The sequence below is a fragment of the Chiloscyllium plagiosum genome, unplaced genomic scaffold (genome assembly GCF_037043375.1).
Source record: "Chiloscyllium plagiosum isolate Xiang-an unplaced genomic scaffold, Cpla_swu_hap1 HiC_scaffold_5, whole genome shotgun sequence".
NCBI lineage: Eukaryota > Metazoa > Chordata > Chondrichthyes > Orectolobiformes > Hemiscylliidae > Chiloscyllium > Chiloscyllium plagiosum.
Genome location: NW_028270143.1, coordinates 126939045 through 126964075, shown reverse-complemented (window position 1 = coordinate 126964075; position 25031 = coordinate 126939045). Strand labels below are relative to the sequence as shown.

At 45.9% G+C, this 25031-nt stretch overlaps 1 protein-coding gene across 4 annotated transcripts; it reads right to left on the bottom strand.

Annotated features, from left to right (window-relative positions):
* Positions 1-8617: 8617 nt before the first annotated feature.
* On the bottom strand, positions 8618-24461 carry LOC122550180 (leucine-rich repeat-containing protein 14-like). Of its 4 annotated transcripts, XM_087987644.1 has the most exons (6): positions 24317-24441; positions 21633-21805; positions 20963-21338; positions 19378-19419; positions 10465-11106; positions 8618-9258 (listed from the first exon to the last, which is right to left on the bottom strand). In XM_087987644.1, the coding sequence occupies exons 3-6, from the start codon at positions 21286-21288 to the stop codon at positions 8685-8687; spliced, it is 1584 nt and encodes a 527-aa protein (XP_087843770.1). In that variant the 5' UTR covers positions 21289-21338; positions 21633-21805; positions 24317-24441; the 3' UTR covers positions 8618-8684. The 4 variants fall into 4 exon arrangements, with proteins under 4 accessions (XP_087843770.1, XP_043546819.1, XP_043546820.1 ...); XM_043690884.2 differs by lacking the exon at positions 21633-21805 and having other exon boundaries at positions 24317-24461; XM_043690885.2 differs by lacking the exon at positions 21633-21805 and having other exon boundaries at positions 24322-24425.
* Positions 24462-25031: the final 570 nt, after the last annotated feature.

The following is a 25031-nucleotide window of genomic DNA, read 5'->3' as shown; positions in this document are numbered from 1 at the left end:
CTACATTTTCCAAAACAGCATACTAATTTGAAATGGGGATAGCCACAGAAGACTCCTGTATTACCTGCCTACCTCTCTTACCTTTCCTGGAGCTAACCCATCTAATGTGACTTATCTGCAACTTTTCTCCCTTCCTATAACTGCCATCCATCACATTCCCTTGCTCTTGTAAATTCCTCATTGCCCCTAACTGTCGCTCCAACCGATCCATTTGATCTGATAGGATTGCAGATATAATCCTCAGTAACACGTAAACACTCCCTAAACTCCCACACCTGACAAGAAGACCATTTCACTTTACTAAAGGCCACTTTTGCTTCTTCCAACCTGCAGACCCAGAAAATAGTACCATCTTGTTCTTCTCCAAAACAATGCTCCAGGCTAACTTATTACTTATGGCTTATATTTTAAATTTTAATCAAAAGACATATCTCAATAAAACATAATCAAAAAAGAACCCACTCTACTCACTACTGCAGACTTACAGCAAGGCCACATTTAAAACTATTCACTTACCTGTTTCTGTGCTGTGACCTCTCCCAAACGGATTCTTCTAAGATTAGTTGTGAATTTCACTGTTTGTGAATTTTCCTAGACGCACTCCGACATTCAGAGAGATACATGAATTAAACAGCAAAGGCAGTAACAGTGCAGGTTCACTGCTGAGTCAGGGAGCAGTGTGGGTTTCTTTTTCTCTCTCTCTCTCTCTCTCTTTCTCGGACCATCACTGACCCCACCATGTACTGCCTTTGTTCCTCTACCTTTAAAACGTGCCATTTTTAAACGTTTTTTTCAAAGTTCCAAAACAATGCAACAGCATATAAAACAGTAATTGCTGCTTCTAGAAATTAAGGAAATCACCTCCAATGCCTAAAATCTTCAAAAAAGGTGCTGCTTGTTACGGGCAGAAACTTTTAACATCCTCCATTTGGAATACCCAGAATCCTTTCATTTTCAGATCGCCCCTCAGCCATCCTTCCAAGGAGAACTGTCCCAACTTCCTTAATCTATCCTCATCGCTGAAGTTTCTTATTCCTGTAATTCCCTTCTAGTGTCTCCAATGTATTCACATCTTGCTATGCAATGGACCAGACAAGACTCTCTCATATTATTTGAATAAGGTAGCCTAGACGTTTGCCTTCAAGATAAGAGAATGTGAAGTGCTGTGTTCCTGATGCAATGCAACTGGTCAAACTACTCAATGTTAAGTGAAAATAATTTATTTAAACACTGAAATTTATTTAAATTCCTTTTGAAAATCAATATATACCACATCAACAGTGGTACCATCATTGACCTATTGACCTGTTACCTATTAAGTTAGTTCAACACCATTTTGCCTTTAGAAATCACAGCTGACTCTTCCTAGTCAATCCACCTTTTACCATGTGACCACTAGCTCGATCCCAAATAATTGTTTCTAGAAGTTTCCCCCACCACCAAAGTTTGGCTAACCTGTCTGTAATTGCTGGGATTATCTTTACAACCTTTCTTGAACAAGACTAATGTTTGTGACTTTTTTCTTTCAATCTTCTGGCACCTCACCCTTGGTCCATTAGGTATGAAAGATTAAGACCTCAGGACATCTGTTCATTTTCAGTTTGTGTTTTTTCTGCCTTAACCTGTCACATGCCACTTTTTCTCTCATGCTAATTGATTACCTGGGAATTCTGGATTTGTCTGTCCTACCTTTCCCGTTTGAGTACACATGCGATACGTTCTCTCAAACCATCAGCCCTTTGAAAGTGATCCTTTGGTCAGCTACTGGATTTCTGGCAGATCCCTTAATCTAGTTAATCCCACATAGCTCTGCTCTTGCCCCAGTGAAATCAGTTCTCTGCCAATTGATTTGTTTTTGGTCTACATTACTATTCATCATTCTTCAACACCATCCTGAACCTTGTGATACAATGATCACTGCCTTTTAAATGTTCCCTCACTATCGTTTGATCCACTTGGCATACTCCATTTCTAAAGAATGTTTCCTTCCTTCCTGGACTGGAAACATGACTGCTGTTGGAAAGTTTCTTGAACACGATCTATCAGTGTTCCAGTTATGTGTTTGGGTAATTGAAGTCCCCTGCATTATCTATTCTATAACATTGGGTATTTTTCAGTAACTTCCCTGCACATTTGTTAGTCTGCATCCTTTGTACAAATTGGAGGCGGCAAGGTGGTTAGCACTGCTGCCTCTCAGTGCCAGAGACCCGGGTTCAATTCCCGCCTCAGGCGACTGGCTGTGTGGAATTTGCACATTCTCCCTGTGTCTGTGTGGGTTTCCTCCCACAGTCCAAAAATGTGCAAGTTAGGGTGAATTGGCCATGCTAAATTGCCCGTAGTGTTAGGCGAAGGGGTAAATGTAGGGGAATGGGTATGGGTGGGTTGCGCTTCGGTGGGTCGGTGTGGACTTGTTGGGCCGAAGAGCCTGTTTCCACACTGTAAGTAATCTAACCTTGGAGGTTTGCAGCCAATACCAAGCAGAACAGAAAAAGATAGGCCCAAGGGGCTAAATTCACCAAACAACAAATATCACCCACCAACAGGGACTCAAAGCCATTCTGATCAGCTGTCTAAAGATACTTACATCATTTGATACTTGTCTCCTTAACCCATCACCCTGTATCTACTTTATATACAACATTCTATATTGTTTCAACTAAATGTTATATTAAAAATATTACTACAATGAAAGGCCATGTATCAATTACAAATTATGGTCACCTTCATCTGTTCTTGAAAATTGGCAAGACCTCAAACATCTGGGCAATCGTTAAGTCATTTGCCCAAGATATCGTTTGTTTAAAGCATTAAATCCCAAGAAACCTTAGCAGACTATTATTCACAAAAAGACATGACTCACTCTCACTAGTGTCCTTACATACAGATGAGGAAGGACACCACTTTGACTGGGACAACACGTCCATCCTAGGACAAGCCAAACAGAGACACACATGAGGATTCCTAGAAGCATGGCGTTCCAACCAGAACTCTATCAACAAAAACCAACTTGGATCCCATTTACCAGTCCCTGAGAAAAATAACAGGAAATGATGTCACCACAGGAAATGATGTCACCACAGGAAATGACGTCACCAACCCAAGGAAACCTAAACATATAAATAGAAAGTGGGCTACATCACCAGTAGTTCATTCGGAGGCTCACTGATGACGTTACCCAGTATGGTGATGAAATGTCTGGAAACGAACCTTCCATCACAGCAAGCAAATGTACATCCAGACTATTTTTTGTTTGTACCATTTCTCCCTTGCACCCATAACTAATCCAAAGTAGTTACATGAGGAATCTCCAGTGAGCTCCTTCATTTCTTAGTTATGATGATTGTATTACATGGCTTTCTCATTCCAGGCACCACCTAAACATTTATTGTTATTTTCAACATAAATCATCATGTCCATGACTGCGATATCTTGGTTCTTAAATTTCATCTGGTTTCCACTGGTGCTGTTGTCCATCCATACTCTCCCTGTAACGTCAGCAATCTTTATTCTATTTTCATGCATTCTTAATGAATGAACAATCTCTACCTGAAAGATATCCTATTGTTCCCTTTGGGTCTTCACATCTTTGACACCCTGTTTGTATTTGTGGTCTACCTCTAGATAAAGTTATCCTAGTTGGATATCAATTGCATCATAATAGTTCATTAATTAGTCTTGATGTACTATTATTATAAGGTTTCATTCACGTATTTAAGACAGTCACTCTTTAAATAACTAAGCCCAGATCCTTAGCTCCATTCATTTGGCCATTTTCCCTTTCACTTTCTGTAGTTACTTAATGGCATTACCTCTGGTGTAAAATGTTGTGGACTTGGATACCTGGGACTCAGCTTCTTCAACTGCAGACGTGGTACCTCAACCTCTTCCAGCATCTCCAGCTCACTCAATCCCTCTACAATCTCCAAGTTGTTCTTCCCTAACAACTGAAGAGAGGCCTTCATGGGATCTCCTGGAACCTCAGGTGATTCTCTTTGCCTAACGACAGCAGCAGGGATTATGGGTAATCCTAGCCTTTTGTCCTCATTATAAAACAAATACCATCCATTTGTATGGAGCAGGAGACAGAGAAATTGGCTTGTGACATTGCTGATTATTTTGAAAAATTTTTCTAATGATCAGCTGGACTCTTACTGAGGGATTCCGGAGACGTGCTCAATCTCGGCCACAGGAAAGAGCAGAGGTAGACATCTGGCTTCCTCGTTCTGGATATTGTCCAGTTTCATCCCGTCTGGACCTGCTGCACTCTTTGGGTCTATTCTCATAATGACTATGTTAACCTCTTCCTCCTCCTCCTCCTCCTCCTCCTCCCCTATGGGGCAATGAATTATCTGTCATCCCTCTGACCTGTGCAGATTTACCAATATTCACCTTTGTGCTGAACTTCGAATTTAACTTCATTTCTGAACTTTCAAATTCCTGTTTGGAAAGGGGACATAACAATATGGTTGGTGTCCCCATTATTTGCCAGGCTGGTTGTCATCTATCACTGTTATAAAACAATGGAGATTCTCTGAACGTCTCTTTCCTTTTGACCCATTATTTCCTTGACCTGGTGTTACTCACTCCACTGCGCCTTTTAGACTTTCTCACATTTCACTTCATTGCTGTTGTGTTCTCCTTACCCAGCTCTTCATCAGCAATCATTATTAAGACAATGATAATCTCCACCGCCCTAATCCCAGCGCTCTGATATTTGGATCGTCCTTTTTCGCTTAAAAATTCTTCAGCCTGAGTTACTTGATTATCTATGTCCTGGTGTTTTGGGTCTTTTGGCTATCACCCTGGGGTATTGGTGCAATCCCAAGGGACAACCTCTCCCTTTTTTGGGTCTTTTGGCTATCACCCTGGGGTATTGGTGCAATCCCAAGGGACAACCTCTCCAGTACCTTTGCCAGTCTTGTCAGGCACTGCAAGTGGAGGAGTCATAGACACACAGTATTGAAACAGACCTTGCTGTTCAACTAGCCCACACCAACCATGTTCCTAAACTAGTCCTATCACATGGCCGTCTCGCGGGGTCTATCTCCAGCTTGTTTAGCTGGCCAGAATCAAAAGATACTGCTGTTACCAACAAGGCAATGTGGTAGGCAAGAAAATGTACAAGCTACCACAAAGGCAGTAACCAGCTCGGGAAGGCTCTGATGGAAACCCCATCCATAAGAGTCAGTTACTCATGCCATTGCTGTTCTCTGCAGTAGCTTGTGTATTCCAAGCCCTTGTATTCTCCTCTACTGTTCCTTGTCGGTTCCCACACCTCTGCCAAGTTAATCTAGAGCCCTCCCAACAGCACTAACAGAATGCTCTGGAAGGATCTCACTCCAAACTCTGTTCAGGCGCAACGTACCTGACTTGGACAGGTGCCATCTTCCCCAGAGCTAGACACAGGGCTCCAAAGCCTTCCCTCCTGTACTCATCTGTTGATACACATTCATTTGCCTTATCCTGCTACCTCTGCACTGCTTGCATGTTAACAAGAGGAGATTGTGTTTCTGTGATGCTGCAAACAGGCAAGAATCCGAGTGAATCGGCCACTCATCACTGCCCAGCGAGTCTCATCTCAATGGCTGCAGCAGAGTTGGGACAGTGATGGTGGTGTCTGGGACATTATCTATAAGGTATCAGATATGTTAGGTGCTTGACTTGTCTGTAAGACAACTCTCCCAGGTTTGGCTCTGACCCTCAATAACGATTTGGCAGGGGTCAATAGGGCTGGTTATTGCTGTTGTAGTTTGCAATGTCTAGTTCAATGCCAATTGGTCCTTCAGTTTTATTCCTTTTCTAAGATGTATGAATTCTTGGATACAATGGACTGGCTTATTCAGCGGGCAATTATTGTGGGTCTGGAGTCACACAAAGGCCAGAACAGGTGAGGACACCAGATTTCCTTCAGTAAAGGCAAACCAAATAGATTTTTATTACAATTGACAATTATTTAACTTTTAATTCCAGATTTTTATTTTAATTCAAATTCATATTAAAATTATGCCCCTCATTTTTAAGTCATCCGCCCTGTGGAAAAGACCTCTACTACTCACCTTATCTATACCCCTTCACGATTTTGTAAACCTATATAAGGTCACCCTTCATCCTCCTACGCTCCAGTGAAAAAAGTCCCAGCCTCTCCTTATAACTCAAAACCAACATCACCAGCAACATACTTGGAAATCGTTTTTGCACCCTCACCAATTTAATAACATCCTTCTTATAGCAGGGTAACCAGAACTGTACACAGTACTCCAAAGTGGCCGTACCAATATCCTGTACAACCTCAATATGACATCCCAATGCTGTGAGGAAGGCAAGTGTGCCAAATGCCATCTTCACCACCCTCTCTCACTGTGATGCCACTTTCAAGGATCTATGTACCTGCACCCCTAGGTCTCTGTCCAACAACACTCACCAAGACCCGACAATTAACAAGTGTAAGCCCTGCACTTAGGTGACTTAGCAAAATGCAATACCTCACATTGATCGGAATTAAACTCCACCTGCCACTCCTTCGTCCGTTGGCCCAGTTGATCAAGATCCCTTTGGAAACTTCTACCAATTTTACAAACTTACTGACCGTGCTCCTAAATTCCCACCTAAATCGTTTGCAAAAATGATCTGTGGAACACCTCTGGCCACAGGCCTGCAGTCCCAAAAACCAACCCTCTACCACCACTGTCAAGCCAATTTTGTATCCAATTGGCTGGTTCTCCCTGGCTTGCATGTTGATCTTAAGGATCAGATATCTGAATACAGGCTGAAGTAACTGGTTGAAGTCAGGAACCATTTAATACCTGCTCTTACTAACTTAGGCAGCAATAAAATGGCTTACTGCAAATAACATGACAAAATGGCTTCTAGGCTACAAATGGGCAATTCTGCTTAAAGCTGCATAAAATGGCTTTTGACCCGGCTAAAAGCTGCATTCCTGAACTACAATGCTTCCTTTACAGCATATAAATAACTAGACAAGACATTACTAGCCATCCTAACTGACCTGGCAAGTGCAGGTGCAAGATAAGCGTGCTTGGATGTGGAAAGTAAGGTTTGTTCCCAGAAAATATTATTGGGCTAAATTGATGTCAGTGAAGACATTTTATTAAACTTGATTGGTAATTGTTTGAATTTGCTCTGCAACGACGGCTGCCCATCTTTTGCAAAATAGATATTAAAAAATCTTTGTTTTAAGCCATGCGTGCAGTTTCTCCTCGGGACACTAAGTGTGAAATCTTACAGAACCAGATCGAATTGCTAGCGTTTACTGACCAATCGCGGAACAGAGACCCAAAACTCTACTACTCACTGGTGATCAGTGTTCCCTGGGATCTACAAGGGAGCAAGGACGTGCAATAATTAGGCACGTGCTGCACACGTAACAGCCCGGCCTCACATTCACAACCTCTAACATACAGCTGGTAATCCAAATAAATAGGTCATTGCAACACAGCAACCCACCCTCACACAGAACTTACTGAAAACACTGTATATAACGGAATCATGCAGCACTTTACTAGGGAGGGGTTTCAGTCCCTGGTGAGCAACTGGCTCCTGTAAATTCCAGCATGTGCAGAACACTGGAAAAGCTCTCTTATCAACCTGCTCAGACATGTTGCAGCAAACCTCTGGAACAGGTGAGACTTGAACCCCAGCCTCCAGAGCCAGGGAAGGACATTACTAATGTGCAAGACGACCTCTTCAGGGAAAGAGCACTTGGGTCTGAATTCAGTACAGCTGGGTGGAAGCCCCAGAGTTCCTGGGTGATCTACACACCTTGTGTGGTGTCCCCAAGCATTGCAGCACCTCCGTCCATGGAAATCGGAGTTTTCACCAAGTCAGTCACTGTGTTGTATTAAATCCCTGCGCCCAAAGCTAGGACACACAATCCGAGGATTCGAGCAACATCAATCTTCTGCAGACTCAGCCATGTCTGGCCTTTAGAAGTGTTATTGGTTCAACAGCTGCTGTAACTAAACAGCATGGTGAACTGATCTGGGAGCACAATAAGCTTATACTTTGAACATTTAAAAAAGAGAAAACACCCACCTGGGTATACTTCTTTCTATATTTACAGCCATACAATGCTAAAATTGATTTCTAAGCAGCAAGATAAGGGCATCAGAATTCCAAAGATCCTGTCTTTCTCACTGCCACATCCACTCAAAAGTTGGACATGACCCAGGGTGGGTCAGGCGTGCTCTTTATAACGGCATGCACTGTCAGTCAAATCAACCTGCTGGTGAGTACTGAACAATTCATGCCACAGATGTTTCATTCAGTATGGCCTTTCCCTTCCCCCATCCACAAACTAGCCTCTCAAGTTTTCCTCCCAAGCCTCAACACATCTACTTGACAAGCACCTTCTAATTCAAACAGGGTTGACTCTGAGGGGAGAGAGAAACGCAACTGGTTGCATTGCGCAACCTGTGTGTAATCCCTCGACCGACGACAAAGAAAAATGGTTAATCTCATTCCTTCCTTGGAAAGACAAGTTAATGAAATGAAATTTATTATATCTGTACTGAGGTTTTAAACTATATATAAGATTTAGGTATGTATATAAAAAAATCTCAGGTAACTGAATATATAAAACCAATTCATATAAACTGTATCTGTCTCAAACGCATTTAATACAAGCTGTTCCTGTTGTTTTGTAAAAGAAATGACGGGTGTTTGCTTCAGTACAACTGCAATGTGTCGAGTGAGAAGTCGTTGTATAATTCGACTGTTGTAAGAATATCTGTTCTCACTGCCTTCAACCGTATCTCGTTCAGTTCTGCATCAACCCGACTGAGCTTCTCCTGATCGATACTATAGTCAATAAGGTCATATGTAGATGGGGGCCAGGGGAGCCCTTCTTCATAGCAGTCGACTGGGATAGGGTGCACGACAACTTTCAGGACCGGAAGCTGCACTGCAGTGTGAAGCAAGGCCTTGAGGCCTTGGCTGGAAATCGGGTTACAGAAGCAGCTGAAATACTGCAGCTGAGAACATAGGCCGAGGGCAGGCAGGAAGGTGGTTAGCTGTCTGTCCATCACCCTGCACTCCATGATGTCCAGGTAGACCAGCGAGGTAGAGGAGTGCTGCAGGATCTGGCAGAAAGGGCCCAGCAGGACGTCGGAGAGGTTGTTGCCGCTCAGATCCAGCTTCTTCAGGTAAGGGGCGTGATAGCTGTTAGCCAGGTAGGTAGCATCCGCTGGGAGAAGGTAACAGTAAGCGAGTTCCAGGCTTTCCAAGGATTTCTGCAAAACACTGTTTAAAACAAATCCATTAGACACCACACAAGCAGTGACAGTCATACAGCAAACCCAACAGAATCACACCAGTTACTGTAGTTAACTAGTTAGAGGTCATCTTGGGGCAAAGGATTTTTTTATAAGGGACTGACACCATATTTGAAAGAGACAAAATCTTGCAGTCTTTTACCTGTAAATGGACAGATTTTGCACTAGAACTGATCAAGAAACAGCGCCTTGACATTAAATCAGTGTTCCAGTGAAGGTTAAAGGGCATTAAAAGGAAGTTCACAGCAGGTCACTGGTACCTGCAGATGTAAATACTCATCTGGTTCTCACTGTATCCAACAGAAAACAGCCCAAACAACTAACAGTATGTCAACAGGGATTTCCAAATACCAACGGAGCATTACACAGAGATTCTGAAGCCTTTCAAGTTTCACAATGTCAGATGACTGGTGAAACTATGTTGTCTCCTGTTAATGCAAAACCTGATCATTTAAATATCGAGATACAGTTAAAAGACTTGCACTCATACAGTAGCATTCTTGGCTTCCATTTTACAGCTGATGGTGAAATTTAGTCACTGCGTGTGGGAAAATGGGGCAACCCATTTGCACCCCCCACCCCGACCTGCAATGTTTAGTTGTGGAATATATATTTGCCACTGTGCTGGAAATAACTGCCTTGCTCTGTTTGAAATAGCACCCCTCAGAGTCCACTTGAGACCCCTCATCAAAAAGATGGCACCTCAAAGAGCAGAGCCAGTGCCAACGGGATTCAGCGCTTGGGTTTAAGGAGTAGGACTTGAACCCACAGCTTCCTAACTGAGCTGAGTGCTACCTACAGAGCCTGGTTAGCTCAGTAGGTTAGATGGTTGGATTGCGATGCAGAGTGATGTCAACAGTGTGGGTTCAGCTCCCGCACCAACTGAGGTTACCATGAAGGGCTTTTAGCATGGAGGATCTCTAACCCACAACTCTTGTGGACCCCATGGTGAGTGTGTTAGTGCAAGCATGAGAACAATGGAAAGATACTTGCTAAGGTATAGCTCACTAGGAAGGTATACACCAGGTGTAGTTGAGAAGACCAGAGGTACTCATTTGGACAGTGACTAACCTTTCCTTCCAAACTATCACTCACCTTTGACATTGCAATCATGCCAAAGGTGGCTGGGATTTGAAGCACTGAGTTAGAGCAGGAGGCAGCTCTGACCACTTACTTCAGCAGCTCGCGGATGCGTCCAGATAGTCTGGACGACGCCAGGTTCAGCTCCTTCACATTAGGCAGCTGGCCTAACATTGAAACCATGCTCTGGAAGGACTCTTCCATCTCAGGAGTCATGTGCCTCACATCGATATTACTGTAGGGAAGTCTCAGGCTGCTCAGATTGCCAAACAAGGGGAAGTAAGGGAACAGCGTGTTGAGCCCAGTGAGGCCCAGGTTATTGTAACGCAACTCAATCTTCCGGAGAACCACTGGGTCCAGGAGCTCCAGGATACTGACGGTCTTCTTTGCAGATAACTCCTCTGCTCGAAGGTCCCGACATTTCAAACACAAGGGAGAGGACTTGCCGATTTGCAGTGCATCCTTTACTGTTGTGTAAGAGTTACTGGTGATGAAAAGATTGGCATGTAACTCTACGCACAGCTGGTTTTCACAGTTTGCATCCAACGCAGTACCACTTCTGCCCTTCCTCCTTTTAGATGAGCTGTATTCATCCCTCCTGCTGGTCCGGGATATATCAATGCAAGCTTTGGCCAAAGCCACAGTTCGGGACCACTGGCCAATGGTATCTGCATCTTGCCTGTCTCCATCATCTTGAAGTCCTGTGAGATCCACGACACGGAGAAATCGGTGTTTCCTGTGAACAATAGAATCACTAGAGTGTCAAACACACTCTCAATGCAATGACTCAACAATATAATAAGGCAAACGCATCACCCAGAATGAACAAAAATACCTATTACAGTGTTCTACAGCTTTTCACATTGCAAGACTGGGGTGCTCTTCTCTCAAAGAGAAGGGGGGGTGGTGGTGGTTGGAGAATGGGATTATACAAATCTTTAACAAGGTATTCCCATCTATGGGGTGCCCACAACATCAGGTCAAAAATACAATCAGGTCGTTATTAAATCACTCCAATTCAGGAAAAACTATTTTACCTAGAAAACTGCAGAGAACATGGGATGTGCTATCTCAGGGAGGAATTGGATGAATAACTTGAACACATTTAAAGGGAAGCTAGGTGATTCATGACAAAGGAGGGTGAGATGAAATATAATGAGAAGCAGTTCCAACAGAGTATAGACACTCCAAAAGTGAACAGTCTGTTTCAGCAGATTCAAAGCAATGTTTTTCACAAAGTACTGTCCCTACTTGTGACTTTAAGCTAGAATCTGTTACTTTGCCAGTGATAAGTCTCCTTAAACATGACGTGAAGGTGCCAGTGTTGGACTCAAGTGGACAAGGTCAGAAGTCACATGACACCAAGTTATAGTCCATCAGGATTATCTAAAATCACAAGCTTTCAGAGCACACCTCCTTCCTCAGGTGACGGATTTCAACTGGTGAAGCAGCAGCGCGCTGAAACCTTGTGATTTCAAATAAACCTGTTGGTGTGGTGTGACTTTTGTCCTTAAACATGAGATGTGGTGTAGAGTACAGGTCAGTCAGATCTGAAAAGTGAGCCTCAGATCTATAACTAATATACTAAAGTAGTTTCAGCTCATTCAGAACTCTACTGCATGTATTCTCTTCAAATGTGGATCTCACTTGGACAAACTCGGTCCTTAGGTGATCACGTTAGCAAACAGGTTTCTGAATCTAAAAGATTGACAACGATAAGTTTCCAACTCCAAATTAAGGTCTGTGGATGGTGTTTTTCTCTCCCCTCTATTTCTGCATCTACAATTTCTACATATTCACCCAGGCTCCTGTCCCTTCAGCATCTTGCACTCCCTCCCCCCCCCCCCCCCCCCAACAACTAAGAGTGGAAGCTACCCACACCCTATTTCTTATTAATTCCCATCCTAAACACCACTTCCTTAAAACTTTTTGTCTAATTCTGTGCCCCTCCCCTTCCCAATAAGTCCTTCTCTGTAGAGAGTTATTTTTCCCCTCAAATTGTCCCTGAAAAGTTGCCGTTCCAGTTGTGAAGAATAATTGATGAACTCAGAGAAACAAGCTTAGTAAGCTGGGTGAAGATATGAAGCAGGGAATGCTCAAATTAACATCACCATTGGTGCCTCTGTTACACTGCTACAGAAAGAGAGGCGTCAGATAAGTGAACCTCAAGAGTTAACGTTAAACGCCTCAATTATAAACTTATCAAATCCTCTTGACAGGTGGTGCAGGTATTAGGTCGATCAGATGGAATTGACTTTTTAGGATTTGTTTGTTATTAATGAGAGCGGGTCCAGCTAGATATTCAAAACAATACAGAGATGGAAATGTGTTGCTGGAAAAGCGCAGCAGGTCAGGCAGCATCTAGGGAACAGGAGAATCGACGTTTCGGGCATTAGCCCTTCTTCAGGAATGAGGAAAGTTGGTCCAGCAGGCTAAGATAAAAGATAGGGAGGAGGGACTTGGGGGAGGGGCGTTGGAAATGTGATAGGTGGAAAGAGGTCAAGGTGAGGGTGATAGGTCAGACTGGGGTGGGGGCGGAGAGGTCGGGAAGAAGATTGCAGGTTAGGAAGGCGGTGCTGAATTTGATGGGTTTGACTGAGACAGGCTGGGGGGGGGGGGGGGGGGGGGGAGGAATGAGGAAACTGGTGAAATCCGAGTTCATCCCTTGTGGTTGGAGGGTTCCTAGCCGGAAGATGAGGCATTCTTCCTCCATCGTTTCGCTGTGGTCTGACGATGGAGGAGTCCAAAGACCTGCATATCCTTGGTGGAGTGGGAGGGGGAATTGAAATGTTGAGCTACAGGGTGGTTGGGTTGGTTGGTCCGGGTGTCCCAGAGGTGTTCCCTGAAACGCTCCGCAGCAGGCGGCCCGTCTCCCCAATATAGAGGAGGCCACATCGGGTGCAAAGGATGCAATAGATGATATGTGTGGAGGTACAGGTGAATCTGTGGCGGATATGGAAGTTTCCTTTGGGGCCTTGGAGGGAGGTGAGGGGGGAGGTGTGGGCGCAAGTCTTGCACCTCCTGCGGTTGCAGGGGAAGGTGCCGGGAGTGGAGGTTGGGTTGGTGGGGGGTGTGGATCTGACGAGGGAGTCACGGAGGGAGTGGTCTTTACGGAATGCTGATAGGGGAGGGGAGGGAAATATATCCTTGGTGGTGGGGTCCGTTTGGAGGTGGCGGAAATGGCGGCGGATGTTGCGCTGTGGCGGAAATGGCGGCGGATGATGCGCTGTGGCGGAAATGGCGGCGGATGATGCGCTGTGGCGGAAATGGCGGCGAGCAATACACCAAATCCACAAGATAGCTCTTCCACTGCGGTAAGCCAGTGGTTTGGATAACAGCTTATAGGTGCTACACTTCACTGGGGATTTTGACAGCCAGTGGAGAGTGGAGGTGAGAATCAAGCAGAGGCCACATTCAGTGTAAAGTCAATGGTCACGCTGCAATCCAAATTATCAGATACTGCTCAGAATTACAGAGTTCAATGTAATTATTAAGCAACATTTTTAGGCATTTCACCCTGTCATTGACCTGGTATAGTAATTAGAAAGCTAGTCACACCCAACAACTGATATCCCTGGTCACAACAGACACAAAATTCCCCCCAAGTCAGAATGGAGTAAAATACAAATTACACCCCGACATAAACCCTGATGTTTAAACAAAATAATTTTCCAGAATGGAAGTGTTGCAGTCTAAACCTTGACAGATTTCAGGATCACCAAAAGTACTAAATAATCGTTGAATGTCAGCACTGCACTGGATGTAATTACTATGAACAAGTAAAATGCTGGAATACTGGAAAGGATATTTAAAATAGGAACAGCAGTAGGCTATACCCTCCCTGAAATCATGAACTCATTCTGAAGAAAAGTCATATCAGACTCAAAACATTAACTCGGTTTCTAACTCCATACATGCTGCTCAGACCAGATGAAGCTCTCCAGCACAGAGTTTACTTAACCCTCGGTTCCCTTTTGCTGATTAAAAATGTCTCTCTGCTTCTACGTTTCTCTTTAGTAAAAAAAACCTACAGATTTGCAACACCAACAAGAAAATGTTCCTCGACTCTCTTAAATATGCAATCCCTTATAGTGACCTCAATCTTCTAAAGTCTGGAGAGTTTTTTAAAATTCATTTACGGGACTTGGGCGCAGCTGCCTGGCCAGCATTGATAGCCCATCCCTATTTGCCCTTGAGAAGGTGATGGTGAGCTGCATTCTTGAATCGCTGCAGCCCACTTGCTGTGGGTTGACCCACAACGCCAGTAGGAAGGGAATTCCAGGATTTTGACCCAACAACTGTGAAGGAACGGCGGTATATTTCCAAGTCAGGGTGGCGAGTGGCTTGGAGGGGAATTTGCAGGTGGTGGTGTTCCCAAGTACCTGCTGCCCTTGTCCTTCTAGATGGAAGTGGTCGGGGGTTTAGAAGATGCTGTCTAAGGATATTTGGTGAATTTCTGCAGTGTATCTTGTAGATAGTACACACTGCTGCTACTGAGGGCTGGGAGTGGAAGGACTGAATGTTTGTAGATGTGGTGCAATCATGCAGGCTGCTTTGTCCTGGATGGCATCGAGCTTCTTGAGTGTTGTTGGAGCGGCACCCATCCAGGCAAGTGGGGAGGATTCCATCACACTCCTGATTTGTGCCTTGCAGATGGTGGATAGACTTTTGGGTGTCAGGAGGTGAGTTACTCACCAGTGTCCCTAGTCCCTGACCAGCTCTTGTAGCTACTGTGTTTATGTGATGAGTCCAGTTGAGTTTCTGGTCAATGGTAACCCCAAGGTTATGTTAATTCGAGCATTCCCTGCTTCATATCTTCACCCAGCTTGCTAAGCTTGTTTCTGTGAGTTCATCAATTATTCTTCACAACTAGCATTAACTGTGTAAATCCTGCCCTTGTTTGTCTTACCAAAATGCAACACCTCGCATTCATCTGAATTAGACTCCATCTGCCATTCCTCAGCCCGCTGGCCTAGTTGTAATCTTAGGTAACTTTCTTCACTGTCCACTATATTACCGCAAATTTACTGACTGTGCCTGCTACATACTCATCCAAATTATTTGTATAAATGACAAACAACAGTGGACCCAGCATCAACCTTGCAGCACACCACTGGTCACAGGCTTCCCATCTGAACAACCCTCTACCACCACCCTCTGTCTCCTATTGGCAAGCCAATTCTGAATCCAATTGGCTCGCTCTCACTAAATCGCTTATGAGGGAGTTTAACGATTCAGAGACACTGGAGAATAATGGCTTCGAACATTTAGATTAGATTAGATTCGATTCCCTACAGTGTGGAAACAGTCCACACTGACCCACTCCCCTCTGACTAATGCACCTAACACGATGGGCAATTTAGCACTGCCAATTCACCTGACCGGCACATCTTTAGACTGTGGGAGGAAACCAGAGCACCCGGAGGAAACCCACGCAGACACAGGGAGAACATGCAAACTCCACACAGACAGTCGCCCGAGGCTAGAATCGAACCTGGGACCCTGGCGCTGTGAGGCAGCAGTGCTAACCACTGAGCCACCGTACTGCCCACCCTGGAGCAGAAATTTCAATAGGTAGCCAAAATCATTAAGGGCTTTGATAGAGCAAATAAGGACAAATCATTCTCACTGTCTGAAGAGTTGGGTAAACCAAGGGAAGAGCTTTAAAGTAATGGAACAGAGGAAGTTGGGGAGAGAGTATAATACGCACTAACGTGTCATCTGGAACCAGCACCTGAAAGGGTTTTAGAAGTGATTCAACTACAGCTTCCAAATGAATTTGGAGAAAATCCTGTTGTCGTGTGGTTGGGAAACAGTAAGCCTCTGGGACCAGTGTAACAAGGCAGCTCCCCCGCCTCACTAGTCTATAATGTCAATCAACCACAACTTCCCAATCAGCCGAGCTAAACCCAACTACAACGTCCTTTATTCCTCCCTGAAACTCTCTTCTAATAGTTGTGGCATCACACCTTGATTTATGAACCTCTGGGCTTCACTCTGACTAATGCCATGCATCATTTCCTCCTGGAATTAATTAAGCTTTAATTAAGAATCTCTCATCTTTTTTGCACCCAGAAAGCCTCCAATTAACAAATCCACTCCATTAAGGCAATTCCAGCCAATAAGAGAACACTGCTCCTATCTCTAAGCAGTGTTAACTGACATTGCCCTTATCGTGGGACATTGTCTGGTAATATTAAAAATCCTCCACAGGCATGGAAACAACCTTTGCAGATTCTACCATCATTACTAGTTTCATATTTGTGTGATCTGTGCGTCACATAAGTTTCTAAATCTATGCAAGATTCTCCAGATTCACAATTCTCCACAATATTTCCCCACTTTCTGTGTTAAAACCAAGATGTATCACTCTGTGACCTATTTAAAGGGTAAAATGTTCCTTGCCACATAATCCAGTACACATTGATCAAATGATCCAGAGACATGACTTCAATTGGCACCTTGTCAGCTGGAGAGTTTAAATTCAATTTGTTGGGCAATTTTGTTTTTTTTATTCATTCACAAGACGAGGATGTTGCTGGGGAGACCAGCATTTATTGCCCATCCCTAATTGCCCACAGCACAAATAGGAGTCAACCACATTGCTGTGGGTCTGGAGTCACATGTACATCTACCAGGCAAGGATAGCAGTTTCCTGAAGGACATTAGTGAACCAGATCAGTTTTTCCAATAATCGATAATGGACTCATGGTCATCATTAGACTCTTAATTCCAGATAGTTATTAAATTCAAATTCTACCATCTGCCCTAGCGAGTTTCGAACCCAGAGATGTACAGCACAGAAACTGGTCCATGCCGACCAGATATGCCAACCCAATTTAGTTCCACCTGCCAGCACCTGGCCCATATCCCCCCAAACCCTTCCCATTCATATACCCATTCAAATGCCTCTTAAATGTTGCAATTGTACCAGCCTCCACCACATCCTCTGGCAGCTCATTCCATACACGTGCCATCCTCTGCATGAAAATGTTGCCCCTTTGGTCTCTTTTATATCTTTCCCCTCTCACCCTAAACCTATGCCCTCTAGTTCTGGACGCCTCAACCCAGGGAAAAGACTATTTATTCTATCCATGCCCCTCATAATTTTATAGACCTCTATAAGGTCACCCCTCAGCCTCCGATGCTCCAGGGAAAACAGCCCCAGCCTGTTCAGCCTCTCCCTATAGCTCAGATCCTCCAACCCTGGCAACATCCTTGTAAATCTTTTCTGAACCTTTTCACGTTTCACAACATCTTTCCGATAGGAAGGAGACCAGAATTGCACACAATAATCCAACAGTGGCCTAACCAATGTCCTGTACAGCTGCAACATGACCTCCCAACTCCTGTACTCAATACTCTGACCAATAAAGGAAAGTATACCAAACGCCTTCTTCACTATCCTATCTACCTTTGACTCCATTTTCAAGGAGCTATGAACCTGCACTCCAAGGTCTCTTTGTTCAGCAACATTCCAGAGGACCTTACCAATAAGTGTATAAGTCCTGCTAAGATTTGCTTTCCCAGAATGCAGCACCTCACATTTATCTGAATTAAACTCCATCTGCCACTTCTCAGCCCATTGGCCCATCTGATCAAGATCCCATTATAATTCTTCACTGTCTACTACACCTCCAATTTTGGTGTCGTCCCCGGAACATTAGCTGTATCTCTGGATTAACAGAATCCAGAATCTGAGTGTCACAGTAACATTAACCTGAGTGTCACTGAAAGCCAGATGAACCCCTTGTGCTTCCAATCTGACACCAAACCAACAGCAATGTAACAGCATAACCTCCCCCAACCCTATATTCTCCAGTGGCCCATCTTTAGTTATATTCAAGATGATGGCCCATTACTTTCTCAAAGTTAATTAAGGATGAACAATAAATGACCTTGCCGATGACACACAGATTTTGTGAATGAATTGTCTCTCTGCAACTCGAATGTTGTCAAAGGCTCAATTAGTCAATAATCAAATCTAGATCTAACTTATTTCTCTTTTGCTCCCTTCAACCTTTCTATGACTAACCTTGATCTTTCCAAACTTCAGTCATTGAGCATAGTTAATTGCTGTCAAACGATGCTATCACAATGGATTTTAAATACAGCAATATGTTAATTTTAACAACTACAAATATTTCTTTTTGCCACCTGAAGTTCTCCCCTTTAACGAGGGCGGCAAATCAAAACCTGCCCCATGCTCATTACAACTTTGCAAGAGAGATGTAGGGGTGATGGCCCCATAATTCCCCACAACGCCAGCTTTAAGAGCAATCTTCTTTGTGACACCGAGGAAGAATACTGGTTACTATGTCCTACTTTCAGGGGTTCGACATCACATCCCTCCAAGGTAAAGATCATCAATACTGGGGTTTTACCAGCAAGCTTACCTTTAGGTGACAGCAGGGCTTGGGATACACAGTAGCTCGAATGTAAGGTTCTTTCTCATCCATGTTATTGTACCACAAGCCTTTAAAAGCCCTCATGGACTAACGAGGGCAGATGAATACCACTCATTAGCCTTCGGCGCGGAATGGGAATACTGATGGAAAGCATAAACTAGGGGACAGCTCATGCAGAGTTCAGAAAACAGGAGCAATAGTTTCCAGTTTTAAACTCAACCCTCAAGACTTTCACCAGAACGACAGGGAGGGGAAACTACTCCAGCATAGCATTTGTACTAATTGAACATAAAGCAGCCAAATGGCTCCCTCCCCAAGGCTTTACAGGGAACAGTCTGTGACTCTCCCATTGATGGCTCCATGACTTTCCTACATGATACAATAAAGGCCTGTACCATCCTCCAGTTTAACTAGAGGGGGGGGACAAAACCAAAGACCTCTCCCAAACACTGGAGAGGTACAGAGGTCCGTCACAAATTAATCTTAGCAGCTACTGCTTTGGTTTGAACTCTTGCCGTGAGACACAAAGAAAACCTTTGCATGAAAAAGTACACGCTTCCTGTTCTGTCTCTCATCCAGATTAATGACATGTGCTGTACCTAAGCTTGATACTGTCCTGTGATGTTGATGCTTTTGTTTTTCTGAAAAATAACAAAAAGGGAGTTAACAATTCCAACTCATCCATCCTTAACTCTACTATCACCTACTTACAGAGTCTTCTCCTCACCCCTCCGAAACCCTGCCAAGTTCTCTCTGCCATACCTTCTGCATTAAGCATTTCCCTCTCAAGATCAAATCTCACTCAACGTAATAATCCACACACTATATCCTGGAGAAGGAGAGCTCAGTTATTCTCATGAACTCAGTGTGCATGAATGTAAAACTGAACTTTTTTTTTCCTGTAGAGGTGTCATAATGCTTACTTTCTGCCTCTTTTTAACTTGGCAAGGCACTGAGGGTTGCTGAGATACAGCTGGAACAAACACCAGCAGTTTCAATGCTACTCTCTTTACAAATGTCTTCCGTCCTCTCCACAACATCAAGGTAGAGAGATACCAAAGAACAAGGCTTGGGTACACTTCCCAGCAGCCTGATGCTCAAACACAACAGGCTAGGCCTCTACAGAGGAGAAAGTGAGGACTGCAGATGCTGCGGATCAGAGCTGAAAATGTGTTGCTGGAAAAGCGCAGCAGGTCAGGCAGCATGCAAGGAGCAGGAGAATCGATGTTTCAGGCCCCTTCTTCAGGAATCTGAAGAAGGGCTCATGCCCGAAACGTCGATTCTCCTGCTTCTTGGATGCTGCCTGACCTGCTGCGCTTTTCCAGCAACACATTTTCAGCCTAGGCCTCTACAGAGACTGACAGACACATCCGAAATCATGCTGTACCTGAGCACCACAGCTGAGTAAGAGGTCAAGAGACCATGACCCTATTTTGCTGCAGAAATTGATCATCATTTCAATGGACATTAGCTACACCCTTCCCCCTCCAGATCAGTTGCGCACAGCGTAATCCACAAAGTAAATTTAAATCCAGCTCAGGATGGATTCTGTTCTGTACCTGGCCCTACAGACCCACTGTGTGCAGGGTCACAGAACTGCAAACATCCAGGGCACCCTCAGCCAAGTGATCATTCATCATGTGGGAGGCATGTCATTGAATATCAGCATGGGGGGAGTTTAAATATTCCTTCCCTGTCCTCCGCAGGGTAAGTTGGAGCAGTGCCCAGTGCTGACAGCAGGGTCAGCAAGCTCTTGGTGTGGGTCAATCAGCTGGTTACAACATCAGTGGAACAATCACAGTTTTTTTTTAAGGTTAGATTCCCTGCAACGTGGAAACAGGCCCTTTGGCCTAACAAGTCCACACCGACCCTCTGAACAGTAACCCACCCAGACCCATTTCCCACTGACTAATGCACCTAACATGGGCATTTTAGCATGGCCAATTCATCTGACCTGCACGTCTTTGGATTGTGGGAGGAAGCTGGAGCACCTGGAGGAAACCCACGCAGACACAGAGAATGTGCAAACTCCACAGACAGTTGCCCAAGGCTGGTATCGAACCCAGGTCCCTGGCACCGTGAGACAGCAGTGCTAACCACTGAGCCAACAAATCATCGACAGGCCCCATCATTACTAAATATTGCTAAACAGTCTCTTCAGGCGGAGCCAGTTTAGTTTTGTACCTGTTGGAAGCAGAGCGGCTCTGTCGTAACTCGTTCAATAGATAATCCTTCACTCCCATTATCACTGCCTGCAAGCACTGCTTGTTGGGCTTCTCTCGGATCACGTCCCGGTCACAGTGTTTGCACTTCTTCAGGATGGTTGAGAAGTTGAGAACACCAAAGGGCCACCTCTGCACCACATCACGCAGCACCAGCGTCCGGATGTCCAAAAAGGCAGCTTTAAACAGCACCGGGTAGATTTCACGGGGGATATAGTCCAAGGCTTTGCGAGTCGAGGCATAGTCAGAGATCACTTTCTGCGCGCAAAAGAACACCAGAGAATGCATCCTTCTTGACAAACAGTGCGGATCAAGTTGATGTTGCAGTCAGTGGGTGGCTGGTGGAAAAGAGAAAGATGGTGGTCATGAGAATGGGTATAAGATATGAGCAGTTAGGGAAAGAGTTAAGTTTTGGCTTGTGAGAAACAAAAGGCTCAGCTAAGCATGACTTGGATCAGATCAGAACTTGCAGTAAACAATGAGGTGCTGGAGGCAAGGGTAGTGGGTTAAAAAGGTGAAAAAGCATCCATTATGTAAAGCCATTTAACAAGATGAAGAGCCGTTCATTATGTAAAGTCAGTTAACAAGGTTAAGAACGTTCATTGTGTAACAGTAGATGGCTTAATCTTTACCATTGACACTCGCTGATTGTAATGGTCACCCAATCAATATGTATGTTGCCTTATCTGGATGATCCTTCCTGTAAATGACTATATACTTCATCAACAGAATTCTGCAGTTCGAGAGAAGACCGAGAACTCATGTCTCTGTACACACGGGCAATCGTTCTCTCTCCCTCCAGGGCCTGGAATAAAGATGAAGGAGGTAAAGCCATACTGTGTCTGAGTGTTTTGCTTTGACTGATACGGGGATAGGGGAAACAGAACAACAGTCAGTGTCAAGAACACATCTGCTTTTTTTGTGTGGCTAACATACACTTAATAGAAGCCACTTATATTAATGCACTGGAGCCTGTCCTCCGCAAACAGGAAGAACTTGTCTAAGCTTTGTGCCTTTAAGCCTAAACCAGGGTATGTGTGGAGGATCACTACCTAGAGCCTTCTCAATGGCAATATTTCAACCATATGCAGTATTAAAGACATATTCCAGGAACGAAGAGCGTATCGTTATCTCAAGTGAACCTCTATATCTCAGACAGACTGTCACCATCCAGCAGTACCTGATCCCAGCTCGACAAACGCTTATTTGGCAAGTTGAATCTGCTGAAAGAACATTTCACCTGAGAAAGCAGCAGCGATCCAGAAGCTTGTGATGTCAAATACAGGTATCCCCGTTTTTCAAAAGTTTGCTTTACGTCACTTCATTTTACGAAAGACTGACATTAGTACATGTTTGCACTAACCAAAGAAATCTAAAAAGGATTTTCAGTTTTACAAGAAAAGGTGAAATTTTTCCCATATAAATGAATGCTTCTTCACTTGACGCCATTTTAGCTTACGAAAGATTTCATAGGAAACCTATTGGTCTATAACCTCGTGTCCTCTGACCTTGCTGAAAGGGTTTGTTTTGCATGTTCATTCACTAATGACCTTTAAGGAAAGAAATCTGACAGTCAAGCCCTGTATGGCATACAAGGGGAGGGGGAATTGAGGTCAAATGATGCTTGGGCCAAGGTTGTGAAGAGTCTGGCACAGGCTCGATCAGTGCCCGGCAAAAGTGTGGGCCTACTCAACCTAGCGCCAACAAATTACACACAACATGCATACCCTTGCCAACTTTTATAGGAGCACCATTGAGAGCATTCTTTCTGGATGTATCACTACCAGGTATGGCAACTGTACCATTCAAGATCTGAGACGGTTACAGAGAGTGGTGAACTTGGCCCAGACAATCACAAAGGCCAACCTCCCGTTGAGAGAATCCATCTACCTGGCCCGCTGTCAAGGGGAGGCTGCCAGCAGTCTTAAAGATCCATCCCACTCTGGCAATGCTTTTCCACAACCTCTACCATCGGGGAGATGGTACAGAAGCCTGAACACACTCACCAGCCGGTTTCGAAACACAGTTTTTACCCTACTGTTGTTAGGGTCCTGAATGGACTCTCAAACTCTTAACATTTGCCTGTATCTGTGTTTTTATTTTTGCTGCTGTTTACCTATTATTTGCTTATCTATGCTACTTTACTCTGATCTGCCTGCATTGCTCACAAGACGAAGTTTTTCCACTGTGCCTCGGTACACATGACAATAAATTCAATTTAACTTTGTATCTATGTCAGGCTGTGGAGTGATTGGACAGGTCAGTTATAGGCTGATGCATCCCTCCTCTCAACGCCTAGGGGAAAGGAGACCGGGACTACAGCCCCCCCTCCCCCACACCCCCAGGGGAAGCTCAGGCCTGCCTCCCCACACCCCCAGGGGAAGATCAGGCCTGCTGCCCCCCCACCCGAGGGGAAGCTCAGGCCTGCCTCCCCCCACCCCCAGGGGAAGCTCAGGCCTGCCTCCCCCCACCCCCAGGGGAAGCTCAGGCCTACCTCCCCCCACCCCCAGGGGAAGATCAGGCCTGCCTCCCCCCACCCCCAGGGGAAGATCAGGCCTGCCTCCCCCCACCCCCAGGGGAAGCTCAGGCCTACCTCCCCCCACCCCCAGGGGAAGCTCAGGCCTACCTCCCCCCACCCCCAGGGGAAGATCAGGCCTGCAGCCCACCCCACCCCACCCCCAGGGGAAGCTCAGGCCTGCAGCCCCCCCACCCCCAGGGGAAGATCAGGCCTGCAGCCCCCCCACCACCAGGGGAAGATCAGGCCTGCCTCCCCCCACCCCCAGGGGAAGCTCAGGCCTGCAGCCCACCCCACCCCACCCCACCCCCAGGGGAAGCTCAGGCCTGCAGCCCCCCCACCCCCAGGGGAAGATCAGGCCTGCAGCCCCCCCACCCCCAGGGGAAGCTCAGGCCTGCAGCCCCCCCACCCCCAGGGGAAGATCAGGCCTGTAGCCCCCCCCACCCCCAGGGGAAGATCAGGCCTGCCTCCCCCCACCCCCAGGGGAAGCTCAGGCCTGCAGCCCACCCCACCCCACCCCCAGGGGAAGCTCAGGCCTGCAGCCCCCCCACCCCCAGGGGAAGATCAGGCCTGCAGCCCCCCCACCCCCAGGGGAAGCTCAGGCCTGCAGCCCCCCCACCCCCAGGGGAAGCTCAGGCCTGCAGCCCACCCCACCCCACCCCCAGGGGAAGCTCAGGCCTGCAGCACCCCCACCCCCAGGGGAAAGGAGAGCGGGCCTACAGCTCCCTTCCCCTCCATTAGAGTGAGCTGAGGCGGGAGGTTGATCCCGGGCCGGGGTCGGGGTCGGGGTCGGGCCCACACCTTGCCTGTTGTCCGGCCGCGGATGAGACGGGAGTGTGCGCTGCGGGACGGCGGGGTGACACTCCATGGAGACGGGGCCGTTACCGGGACTGGCGGGCCGCGCCTGCGCACCAGCACCGCCTTCCCGTCCTGCTCGCCACATTATGACGTCAACACGGGGCGGGGTCGGAAGTGAGGAGCGGTGGGCGGGGCACAGCGGGAAGGGGCGGAGTGAAAGATGACCGTCTTCCATGGAGGAGGCGTGGTCTGGGTAAGGTATGGGACGCGATCTGGTGCAAAGGCCGGGAATTTGGAGAGGGCGGGGCTAGTGCCGAGGGCGTCGTCCGTAAATGGGCGGGGTGTGACGTAAGGGCGGAGCCTAGTTTGGTGAATGGCGTGAGAGCACCCCCGCAGCCGCAAGTGCGTGGGTGCGCCCTCCACCGGCCCGGCGCTGAATTGTGGGCTCGGTCACAGCGCCACCTGAAGGTCGGAGGTCACTCACAGTGAGCTCTCCAAATGAATGGCTGCTGATAACTGCAGGGCAAAGGTTAGCTGTTCACTGGGAGCTAGCAGCAAAATTATATCCTACACTGTGGTGACTCTTGTCTATGATGGGACAAAGACAAGTTTAGAATACAGATGGGCTTGCATAGAAAAGGAGTAAGGCCACTCAGCCCATCAAGTCTATCCTGCCACTCAATATAATCATGATTTGGAGCTGCTGGTATTGGACTGG